This window comes from Ursus arctos, unplaced genomic scaffold (assembly GCF_023065955.2).
Source record: "Ursus arctos isolate Adak ecotype North America unplaced genomic scaffold, UrsArc2.0 scaffold_16, whole genome shotgun sequence".
Taxonomy (NCBI): domain Eukaryota; kingdom Metazoa; phylum Chordata; class Mammalia; order Carnivora; family Ursidae; genus Ursus; species Ursus arctos.
Genome location: NW_026622830.1, coordinates 11,250,201 through 11,262,724, shown reverse-complemented (window position 1 = coordinate 11,262,724; position 12,524 = coordinate 11,250,201). Strand labels below are relative to the sequence as shown.

At 47.8% G+C, this 12,524-nt stretch overlaps 1 protein-coding gene across 3 annotated transcripts in view; it reads right to left on the bottom strand.

The window, feature by feature from the left end:
* Nucleotides 1-5,058, bottom strand: part of UBE2V1 (ubiquitin conjugating enzyme E2 V1) — a 29,797-nt gene extending 24,739 nt beyond the window's left edge. The window contains exon 1 of one of the 3 annotated variants that reach the window (XM_026503716.4): nt 4,969-5,058. In XM_026503716.4, the coding sequence (XP_026359501.1) occupies nt 4,969-4,990 (22 nt within the window). In that variant the 5' untranslated portion in view covers nt 4,991-5,058. Of the gene's footprint in view, nt 1-4,592; nt 4,724-4,968 lie in introns of those variants that run through there. The other 2 variants (XM_026503717.4, XM_057312475.1) reach the window with 2 other exon arrangements.
* Nucleotides 5,059-12,524: the final 7,466 nt, after the last annotated feature.

The window sequence follows — 12,524 nt, the reverse complement described above, 5'->3', positions numbered from 1 at the left end:
TGTCAACAGACCTGCCAGAGGCTGAAGGAATGTGAGATGCCTAGCTGGAGAGAAGGCAATTGGGGCTAGAAGAATGATAATGTGGAAAAGAGCACATGCCCTGGAGCAGAACTGTTCTGCACCCTAGCCCCACAAGTCATTGGATCTGCGCCTCAGTTTCCTACCTTCACAACAGATACCTGTCTCCAAGGACTGCTGTGAGGAGTGAGATCGTTTAATTTGATTGAATTTAATACAGTGTCTAGCACATAGTAGGCCCTAGAAGTGCACTTTAAAAAGAAGTCTGGAGGTGCCTGGGTGGCTCCGTCAGCTGGGTATTCGACTCTTGATTTCAGCTCAAGTCATGATCTTGGGGTTGTGAGATCAAGCCCACGTCAGGCTCTGTGTCAGGCTCCGTGCTGGGTGTAGAACCTGCTTAGGATTCTTTCTCTGCCCTTCCCTACCCTCTTAAAAAAAAAAAAAAAAAAAAAAAAAAAGCCTGAAGGGCTTGCATGTAAATGAGGACAAGGCCCTCTTTGTAAATGACATGAGGGGCCCCAAGTCCAGCGAGTATTGAGTATAAGGTACAGAAAGAGCTTCCTTAAAAATGGACTTCAGTATCACTGGACAGCAGGTTACTCAGAATGAGACAAACAGTGGCCAGGCCTGCTATAAAAAGGGTCCCTGCTACAGCTGGCAGATCCCTCTCATTAAGCCCCTTTCTCTCACCAAGATTAAACACTCCAATACCTAGGAAGAGCATATGCCAAAAATCCATGCCTTTCCATTTCTTCCCTAAGGTACTGGAGCAAGTTGGAATGGGAGGTGGAGCCAAACCCCCTGGGCTCTAGTCTTGAGTGCCACCACTCAGCCACCCTTCTCCCTCCGTAATACTGTGGGGACAAAACTTTCCCTGGTTAGCTCACTGGGTTGTGGAGTGCTGGATGAGATGACCCAACAGGTAAGTCAAACTACCTGGAAAACTCCAAAGTGTTTTAGAGTGTTAAATGTTTACTTCGCCAAATATACTGCTCTGTACTTCACGGGGGCCTTTTGGAATTAAACAGAGGATTCCTGACTTCACATTTTGTATTCCACTTTTATCAAAGTCCTATAGCTACAATTCAGGTGAGAGAGAAGGGGAGGGAGAAAGAGAATGTGGTGGAGTGAAAAGCATGGTTTGAAATGTACCACGAAGGGGAAAATCATAATCATCAAAATTAACCTTGGGAATCCCTGAAGAGGGCAATCGATGGTACTGGACCACCCTCCGTCCCTGGAGCAGATCGCTCCAGCTGAGCACTAAGTACATGTCGCGGTTCTCTTGAATGGAGGGCCCACATTGTACAAAAGGCAGCTGGCTACAATCAGCACAACAAGACACACGGTGAGACACACAGGAACAAGACCAACTTCACAGACTACAGGCTCTCATCTGCCATCTCCAGCTCTCTGGGAACGCCCTTGAATGGAATGGAAGACTACTTAACCTCCACTGGCCATATGGTTAAATTTGCATATGCTGAATGTGTACACCAGGCCATCCAGAGAATGCAAATTTAAAATCAGGCCCAACCAGGGCTTATTCTTCTGCCACTCAGGCCTCTGGTTAACTGTCTGGGAAGCCTGCAGGATGCTGGGTGAGAGGAAGGACCCGGCAACCAAGGGCTTGAGGTCCTGCAATCCTGGCCAAGGCAGGAGGAAGTCACCTGTCATAGCACCGGCATCCTGAGGGATTCTCATGGGCTTCTCACAGTCCACCCTCTAAGATCTATGCAGAATTCATGCACTGCAGAACCAAGGGAGGTGGGGATGTTTTACCCAAGTGTTGAAAGCAGTGACCATTAAAACAACAACAACAACAACGAAGGCCAGCCCTTTACAGGAACTCAAAGACTTCAGAGCTGTTTCCTGGCAACTAGGGTCACAGATGAATCAAGTGGCTTGTTCTAAACCTGCAGAAGGCTTCAGGGCCCCTGACCAACCCGAAAGACTTCTCAGAGTTAGAAAGCAGGGCTTGAACATTCATTTCGACTTAACCCAATTAAGTCCCTTCCGCTTCCACTCTGAACACCCTGACTCCTTCACTACATAGGGGCACAGGTCAGATCCTGTCATTCCCCTCTTTTTCTTTCTTTTCATTTTTTTAAGTAGGCTCCATGGCCAACGTGGGGCTTGCACTCACAACCCTGAGTTTGAGTCACAAGCTCTACCAACTGAGCTAGCCAGGCACCCCGTCATTCCCCTGTCATTTTCAGACTCATTCATTCAATAAATATTTACTGAATGCCTACTTCATACTGGCCACTTTGATGGCTTCCCTTCACACTTAATAAAATCCAAAGCTGTATCTCACCAACTCATCTCCTTAACAAGCCTCTCGTACACAGTACGGCCTTTAATCTGTTCTTTCAACATACCGAGCTTGATCCTGCCACAAGGCCTTTGCACTCACTGTCCCTACCTTCCCTGCTGGTGATACACACTGCAGGCTTGGCTCCTTCCATCATTTCTAGCAGTTCAAACTCCATCTTCTCAGAGGAGCCTTCCCTGATTACCACTCCACACTATATCACATCACACAATTTCCTTCCTAGCACTAACTGCTATCTGAAATTGGCTTAATTATTTACTCCTTTAATGGCTTTCTTCCTGACTAGAATGGAAGCTCCCTGTGGACAGGGGCTATGTCCATCTTGTCCACTATCCGCAATGGGACACAACAGGCCCTCAATAAATATCTGTCGAATTACACAAACAAAGGACTTTTGGGAAGCCCACTATTTAGAGCACCTTAAAGCCCGTTCTATGTTATCTAAACCATGCCAAGTGCTCTTGACACTAGACAGCAGCTGATGATGTTTTATCTGACCGCATTAGCATTTATGAAGCACTCATCAATTGGCAGGGCTTCAAGAAGTTAGAATTAAGTAGCTGTTACACCAGATTGTAGGTAGCCAATCCCAAGCGACTGCAAACAGGGCTGAGTTGCAATACGACCATAATGCTGGCTGCCACAGGCACAATGTACCCCCACCTCGTAGCAACCTGACAGGGGTTCTATTACGGTGACAAGATTCCCACAGCGGTCTGGCCTGACTCAGCCTCTCTGTTCTGTGGCAGTATCTTAAAAAATGAATTGACTCAGCACTATTCCAGCTAAAACCAAAATCTAGGAAAAGGATGTGTGGGCTCCTCTATGCCTCATGGGGGACACCACTGCTTTAAGTATAAAAGGCAGCTTGTGATAGGTCACTTTAGTCTGATTCCCTACAATTCTATTGCCATTGTAACCAACAAGGCTGACTCCTTGGGATACTGGAGGAGCAACATCCTGGAAAGATGGACTCCCCTCATCTGTTCCCTTTAGGTCACCAAGCCTCTCATAACAGGGCTGATGCTGTGTCCGTAACTAGCCAGAGGATTTCAGTACCCAGGCTGGTGGCCCAGTTTGCTTTCTTCATTAGAGGTCACCCATCATCACCCTATCTGTGAGGACCTCCTTGGTCAACATCACTGCGAGGTACCTCAGGGTACAGCCTCCTGGCCATAAGGGGGACACTCAGTCTTCCTCCAAAACCTGCACTTCCAGAATCTCTCTTGCCTATTAGCCCCTCTGGGGTAACTCCCCCAACTATTCTTTACCCCGCCCCCTCAAGAAGGCCATCTAAATCCATCCCCTGATGCCCATTTGTGGAATGTTAACTCTGAAACAGACCCTTCAGGATTTGATCCTCTGGCCCATCTTTGGAGTGCTGAAGAAGGAATCAAGTCTCAAAATAAATGCTGCTTCCCTTAACCTCCCCCAAGGTATATCTCCCTTATCCCCTCTTCTGCATCCTGGAGATGGGGGTTTGCTCAGCTTTCCTGCCCCAAAGTCATCCAGAATTCTCATTTCATTTCTTCTCCCATGCCCATCCACTCAATGGGGAACTTCTGAGCTGAACCCACATATCTTTTACCAATATCCAAAGGAATGCTAGGAAGTGACAATCTCCTTAAAACAGACACTTCTAGAGTATGCTTCCCTCACCCAACAGAAGAGGAGATTTTTCTTCTCTAAAAGAAACATCTCTGAAACCGGACTTTTCCCCACTCTCACCTACTGCATGGAGCTTCCATCAGTTGACCCTCCCGCCCCAAACAGACACCTCCAGGGCTCCCAATTCACCTGTTCTTCACCTAATATCGAAAGCTTTCACCACTGCCCCACTCAGAGCTTGCCTCCTAAAACCTAACATGTCCCTTCAAATAAAAGCCTGATAATGACGGGGTCATTTCCCTCTGGAATCTAAGAGATCGTTTTTCTCTTCTCACTTATCCTGTAGAGATACCCTTAATCCCCCTTCCCCCAAAAACAGCCACCCCAAGACACCCCCTTCCCAATCAGCATAGAGATTTCTTCAGCTAACCCCATCCCCCAAACTAACGCTGGAGCCGTCCCCTTAACCAATGGAGGATCCTCGGTCACCCCTTGAGATCCCGTTTTCTTCTCCATCCACCCTAAGGGGTTTTCTGAAGTCCCCGCCAAAGGGACATGCCGAGGTTCCCCCCTGGTTCGGACCTCTAGAACCCAGTAAAGAACTCTCATCCTTTTTGGAGAGCCTTCTCACCCCCTAGGAGACCTCTTGATCTCCCCCGAGGCACCAGCTTGGTCTCCTCAGGAGTGTCTCTGGGCTCGCCCCTCGCTAGCTCCGGCCCCTCAGCAGTGCCTTGGGGCCCAGTCCTTCCTCTCAGCGGGGCCCTCACGCCGCCCGGGGGAGCCTGTGGGCCCCGCCGCACCGCCCACAGGCCCCTCAGGCCCCCGCCCGTGCTTCCGGCCACCGCCTGCTCCTCCTCCCCACTCAGGCCGTCCGGGTCGCCACCACGAAGCCAAGCGGACAGAGGCGGCGCAGAGGCCCTGGTCCCGCTGCAAGGACCTTTGCGGGTCCTCGGTCCCCGGCCCAAGCCCGCGCCCCCTTGGCCGGCCGGCCCGGCGCCCCAGCTCACCCGAGCCCGTGGTGGCTGCCATCTTGCGTCGCTGTCGCTCGAAGGCCGGCCCCTTCTTCACCCCCCCAACCCGTCCCCGGGCCCTTCTGCGCAGGCGCGCACGCGTGCGCAGATGCCGCTGCTGACGCCCGCTCCGCGGACAGCGCGACCGGTTGCCGGGAAGGCTTTTTCCTGCCTTTTCAGAGGAAGGAAACATGATTTGCGTGCGGGAGGGCCCAGCAACCGCATGTCCCTCCAGGCGGCGGTGCGAAGGAGATATTGAGGTGCTTGATGAGAAAAGCAGGGGTGATCAGACTTGGGAGGATGCGATTGGGAAAGATACAGAAGAAAGCTTTAAAAAATCTCTTTAGCTTCGGCCATTTTCCTATCTAGTTGTATCCTCACAATATCCCTACCAGGTCGGGATTAATGTGAAAAATGAAACTGGCGGGGGGGGGGGGACGGTTTGAGCGATTTATCTAAACTTAGCTGTTAAGTGGCTGAGTCAGAATTTGAACCCACGCCAGATGTTCCCGAGCCAGAGAAGGTTTATTCTGGGGCATTAAGGTGGCAAGTAAAGCATTCAGTCATTCATTCATTCACTCATCAATCCATTTATTCATCCAAAGAAATACTAAGACCCACTATGTGCCAGACGCTGTGCTAGGTCCTGGGAATGGATATACATCCCTGAAGTCTGCTCTTACAGGCTTACATTCTAGTTGGAGATAGAGCGCTAGTTAATAAAGAAATAGGAAAGAATATAACTATGATAGGATAGAGAGTAAACCAGGGAAGGGGCAGCAGGGGGTGGTCAGGGAGGGCCTCCTAAAGTGGTCATATTTCAACAGAGACTGCATGATTAGGAGGTAGAGGGAACAGCATGTGCAAAGGTCCTACAGACACATATTTGCAAATATATGTTAAATCCAAGAAGGGACTGCCCCCTCATCAGAAATGGTCTAAGAAGCCCTAATATGGATGTAGAAACAAGCTGAAAGAGGTGAAGGGACTGCCTCAAGGTTACACAGCTAAACACTGGCAGAGAAAGGACAGGGACTTTCAGTACAGAGGAACAAGGAAATGGGAAGCCCTCATCCAGCACATCCAGTGCATTACCTTGTTCTGACAGTAGTGCCTCCTAAGCATTTCTCGGCTTGATCTATTTCTCCCACTTAAGGTAGGCTGCCCTTGTCTCCTACTTGAGTGATCCCCGCAGCCTTTATTCTTGCCATGGTCCCTTCTCTGTATGACAGCCAAAATTTGCTCAAAACACCCTTCAGTTAAATCTTTCAGTGGCTCCCCATTTCCTTTTGATAAAATACAGACAAGTTGCATGGCCATAGAATTATCATCCAACAAAGACAGTCATCAGATTGAGAGGAGACCTAGTGTAATCTTGCCGGAACAATGGGACTCTTCAGGGCAAACCACGGTGGATGGCCACCCTAACCAAAGGCCACGTACCTAGGCTTATGACCAGTGAGGCCACTGAGGTGTCTAGGACTTTCACTTAAGCCTCGTTTAAGGAGACTTTTATTCTTAGGTCTAAGCTCTGCACTTGCACAATCCTGCAAGTGAATACTTTCCTAAAATTTGCACCCTGGGTACCTCTTTCCCCTGTCCTTGGCACAGCCTGTACCTCTGGGACTTGCCTATACCTCTCCTGCTATACTGACCCTTTTCAAGGCCTCTGCAGTACATGTCCTCTCCCTCCTCAGGGTTTTTGCCGGTGCTATTCCCACTCCTCAGTTCTTAGATCCAGCATCAGCCCCTCAGGGAAGCTGTCCCTGATTTCTCCAGGTCCAATTCAGCTATAATTGACTTTCCAAGTGCCACCATATGTCTCCTTCCCAGCACTGGTAACGGGGAATCATCTTGATATTCTGCATATCATGTGATTCAAATTTATCTTAAAAAAACCCAGAAAATATTTACCCTGAACTTTGGGTCGTTGTAAAGCGTAGGGTGGCAAGTGGGAAACATTTGGGCTCTAAAGTGGACTCACCCCGGAGTGAAATTTTCTGGATTCCAGCGCTCTTTCACCACTCCCTTTGCTGTGACTTCAGCCAAGAGATTTGAATCTCTCTTGGCACGGGTACTCCCTCCTGAAAAGAGGAGTGATAGTATCAACCTCATAGGGTTGTTGAAGAGATGAAATGCTTTGATAAAACCTTTAGCACAGAGGGAGGAGGGGACACTAGAACAGCTGATATTTACCAAGCCGTCATATCCAGTTTTTAATCCTCACAACTGGATGCACCAAATTCTAGGGATATCCCCATTATAGAGATGAGAAAACAGACTCAGAGCTAACTGGAAGAGTAGTGAGGATGAAAACACAAGCCTCTTATCCACGATGCTCCTAAACGTTTACTCGCATAGATTCCTTGGTTCTCGTAGGGAATTTCTGGCAAGCAAAATTGACAGTAGAGCAAATTCCCGTACAGACGACCTCGCAGGAGGAATAGGTTAAGCCTGACGGCGCGCGGCATGCTGGGTATTATAGTTCAGCGGCGTCGCGGGGCCCACCGGGAGTTGTGGTCCTCCGCGCGAAAGCTCCCTAGGAGAGGCTCCGCCCCCTCTCTCGGAAGTCACAGCCAGTCCCCAGAGCCGGATTCCTCCGGTGTCTGCGCCCCATCTCCGCCTTGCGCTGGAGCTGGTAGCTTCAGCTGATACGGCTAAGCGTCCTGTTTATTGGATTGTTGGGAAGATTAAAATGGTTAATGGAACTAAAGAATTTTCAAAAGGTCTTGACACAGCGAGTGCTATATAAGTATTAGGTACTATTTTTCTTATTATGTATTTCTTATTATTTCTTATTACTTAATCCTCGGTGACCCTGCAAAGCAGCTTTTATTATCTCTATTTGCCAGATGAGGAAACTGAGACCCGGAAGCGTTAGAATGCTTTCCCAGGATCACACAACAAGGATGGAGTAAAATCGGGTTTGGAATTCAGTTCTCTTAACCCTGGGGCACCTGCCTTTTCCTCTGTGGAGCCTGGGAGGTTTTAAGCAAAGCGTGGGGGGGTTGCCTTTTCACAAAGTGCAGCCTGGCTGCCTGGAGAAGATTGATTGGGCGGCAGCAAGATTGGAGGCGGGGAGTCCGGAGACCTGGTGTGTTGGACACTGTCGACGGCGTGCCCACAGCAGCTGGTTTTGTTGAGCAGCCTGAAGCGCCAGTTCCAGGTGTGAATCCGAGCCAATCGCTGGCACGGCCATTTCTTTTTGCCAATGATTGGTCCAGTGGTGTGCCCGTCACCTAGTTCTTTCTGGCCAATGAGTTGAAGAGGGGACATGTTTGGAAAGTTTCCCTCCCTTGAGAATAGCTGAGGAGAAAGCGTTTTTGGTCCCCTTTCTTCTTTCCTAAGGACGTTGAGATGGTTGGAGCTGTGGCGATCCTGAGGCCAGAAAACCTGTACTTAACACTACAGGTGTCCACAGAACGAGGTGCTAGCACAGAAAGATGTCAGGAGCTGGGACCTCCCATGATGTGGTTGAGCTGCTGAAGGAATCCTGGGGCTGTTCACCTACAGGTTTCTTTCTGTCTTTCCTTTCTTTCTAGATTTTATTATTATTATTATTATTATTATTATTATTATTTTAAAGATTTTATTTATTTATTCGACAGGATAGAGACAGCCAGCGAGAGAGGGAACACAAGCAGGGGGAGTGGGAAAGGAAGAAGCAGGCTCATAGCGGAGGAGCCTGATGTGGGGCTCGATCCCATAACGCCGGGACCACGCCCTGAGCCGAAGGCAGACGCCTAACCGCTGTGCCACCCAGGCGCCCCTAGATTTTATTATTTTTAAGTACTCTCTACGCCCAGCAAGGGGCTCGAACTCACAACAGCGAGATCAAGAGTCGCATGCTCTTCTATTGACCCAGCCAGGCGCCCCTACTTACAGCTTTCTTAAGACATGAGATAATAAGTCTGTATTGCTTCAGCTGCTTTTATTTATTTTTTAAAGATTTTATTTATTTATTTATTTGACAGAGAGAGAGACAGCCAGTGAGAGAGGGAACACAGCAGGGGGAGTGGGAGAGGAAGAAGCAGGCTCCTAGCAGAGGAGCCTGATGCGGGGCTCATCCCAGGACCCTGGGATCAGGCCCTGAGCTGAAGGCAGATGCTTAAGGACTGAGCCACCCAGGCGCCCCGCTTCAGCTGCTTTTAAAGGTGGGTTTTTGTTACCTACAGTCAAAAGCATATCTAATAGGTACAGGAAGCTGGCACAGTGCCCCAGTGAAGAGACACAGAGGTGGACTATTCCACAGTGTTCATTCAAAGACTATTCTTAACAAGGTGGGAAAACATCTGGGCAGTTTGGGAATCTCTGTGATGTGAGAGGTGTAAGTAGTATATTCAAAATGTAAAAAAATGCAATATACTTTTTATAAAACCAACAGTATTACTTTTTAGAGCAATACTCCTAAAACTCGACTGTGCACACAAATCGCTAGGAGTCTTGTTAAAATGCAGATTCTGATTCTGTGTTTGTGTTTGGGGGTGGGGGTTGTACTGAGATTCTGCATTTCTAACAAGTGCCTAGGGGATGCACAGACCACACTTTGAGTAGCAAGCTTGTCGATAACATTGTATAATTTTATGTTCATATTTCCAATTTATAGTTAAGAAAACCCCCCAACCTCCTGCTATAGCTTTTATAAGACAAACTACAGAAAGTAAAGCTGACAAATTGTTGACAGAGGAAGGGTCATGGGCACCCGGAAGACAGAAAGCCAAATGCCAGGGGAGGGGTCTGTGGTTGATGGGGTGTGGGAGACGCATTTGCTAATGGCATTTCATGGCACATACATGGAATCATGTCCCTCTGGGGTGTGTCTGAAGCATAGCATTAAGATGTTTTATCTAAGGTTTGATGAAGTTGCTGAAGTCTGCAACCCAAAAGGGATGGGAGTGGGTGGGGTAAGGGGTCATGGTACGACTTACTTACTCCGTTCTTGATGGACATCTGAATTGTTTCCATTGGCTTCTTCCTATATAATTTATTTCTCTACTTTCGGAACTTTGTATCAACTGTTACTTTTGTGGTCAGGGAAAAATAAATAAGAACCAGAGGTCTGGGGCGTCAGGGTGGGTGGAACCAAAGGATGAATTTCCCTAAATTATAAAGAGCCCTTGCAACTCATCGTGAAAAAAAGATAAAACACTCCAAAAGAGAGATGTTAATCATAGCAAATGTTTCTGTAGCATTTACTATGTTCCAGGAACATAGGGTTTTGCATATATTAATTAATTTAATCTTCACCACTATCCTGTACGGTCAGTACTGTTATTATTCCTTCTTACAGATGAGGAAACATTGACACAGAAAGTTTTAGTAACTTGGCCAAAGTCACAATCTTGTAAGTGGCAGAGCTGGGATTTGAAAGCCAAGCTCTTAACCACTACTACCTTGCTTCCCAAGAAAAATAGGAAAAGGACATGTACAGAGTAAGGAAATGAGGTAAGATACCCGATCTCACTCAACATATTACATTTCAGTGATTCTAAGATGCACATTTTTACATTCAAACATCTCTGGAATCAGGATGCATTTTACAATCCATGATATCTTAGATTCAATGAAATGGAGTAAGAGAAATGCAAATTAAAACCACCTATCAGATTGGCAAAGGACAAAACACTTGATAACACGCTGCGTTGGCAAGGGTGTGGGGAACCTGGCACTCTCAAAAGTTGTGAGTTTAGATGGGTTTGGCGTGAGCTATTCAAATAGAACACAGACATCCCGGACCCATCAGTTCAGTTCCTAGGGCCTGACCCCTCAGGTCTACTGGCCCTCATGAGCAAAGACTTAAGTTCTCCCGTGCCCACAAACAGCGAGCGGTACATATTACCCAAGATTGAAAACAACTTCAATGTCCAACAAAAGACGAGTTAAAACATGAAAAGTCCGTTCTGAAGTTGGCATGCTACACAGCTGTTGAAAAGAGGAAGGAAGCAATTGATAGAACACTGTCTCCACAATACACTAAGTGAAAAGAGGCAAGTGTAGAACTGAGTATGTAATATTCTACCTATCATGTGAAAGTGGGGGCGGGCATGCCTCTCTGCCTGTCCCAGGGACTTGGAAGGGTCTTTGAAATAATAGCCTCTAGGGAGGGAAACTGAGGGCTTGGAGGAACTCAAGTGGGACAATTTTTTTTTTTTAAAGATTTTATTTATTTATTTGACAGAGAGAGAGGCAGCCAGCGAGAGAAGGAACACAAGCAGGGGGAGTGGGAGAGGAAGAAGCAGGCTCCCAGCAGAGGAGCCCGATGTGGAACTCGACCCCGGGACTCCGGGATCACGCCCTGAGCCGAAGGCAGACGCTTAACGACTGAGCCACCCAGGCGCCCCTCGAGTGGGACAATTTATTCTTCACTCTAGATCAGGAGTTAGTAGATTTTTAAAAGTTGTTTATTATTATTATTATTATTATTATTATTTGTAAAGGGCCAGATAGTATTTTAGGCTTTGAGGGCCATTTGGGTCTCAGCATTGTCACTGTATTAGACAATATGCAAATGAATGGATGTGGCTATGTGCCAGTAAAACTTTACCACCACACTGAAATTTGAAACTATGTGTTAGGTGATACTCTTTTTTTTTTTTTTTTTTTTTTTAACTGCCCCAACCACTTAAAAAAAATGCTTACAGGGCCATAGCATAACAGGTGGGCCAGATTTGGCTCATTGGTGGTATCAGCTGACCCCTGCTCTAGATCCTTTTGTATTGATTCTTATTCTTTACCTTATGCATGCATTACCTATTAAACAATGTTTGGGGTGCTTGGGTGGCTCAGTCGGTTAAGTGTCCAACTCTTGATTTTGGCTCAGGTCATGATCTCAGGGTCGTGAGATCGAGCCCCGTATTGGGCTCCACGCTCAGTACGGAGTCTGCTTGAGATTCTCTCTCTCCCTCTGCCCCTCCCCCTGCTCACCCTCTCTCTCAAATAAATGAAATCTTAAAAAAATGTTTAAAGGGTGGCTTGAAATTTTTAGGTTTATCAAAGGGGGTGGGGTTAAAGTTGGGGACAGGTGCCCTGTCCAGACCCCTTCTAGGAAGAAGCCAGCACAGAGGGGGGAGGTTGCATGACATTCCCAGCCAAGCTGGAAATACATGTTGGCCCTGCACTGCTTGCTACCTGCCCCAGTCCACCACCAGATAGCAGCACAAATCCACGGAAAAGTAGGCCGTCCCCACCCCAGCTGGGAAGCTGAGGGCAGAAGTCAGCCCGTACACCTGTTTTATTTTGCCTACCATCTGTTTAAAAAAATGGAGCCAGTGTTTAAAAAAAAAAATCTGGATTTCTGGTTCCTCTTTTAATCAGCTGATGTGAGCAGCAGCTGCCCTCTGGGCCTGATGTCCCCAGGGCATCCCAGTCTTCAGTGTCAGCTGCTCTTTCCCATCCTGCACTGTAGCTATTTTCTCGCAGGGGACACATTTCTCACTCGCCACCTGCTTCTTCACCTCCATCCCTCCCGTGGGCCTACAGGCCAGTGTTAAAGCATAAGGGGTCTGGGGCAGATTAGGACTCAGGTCCCACCCCTGCCACCTATCAGCTGCGCG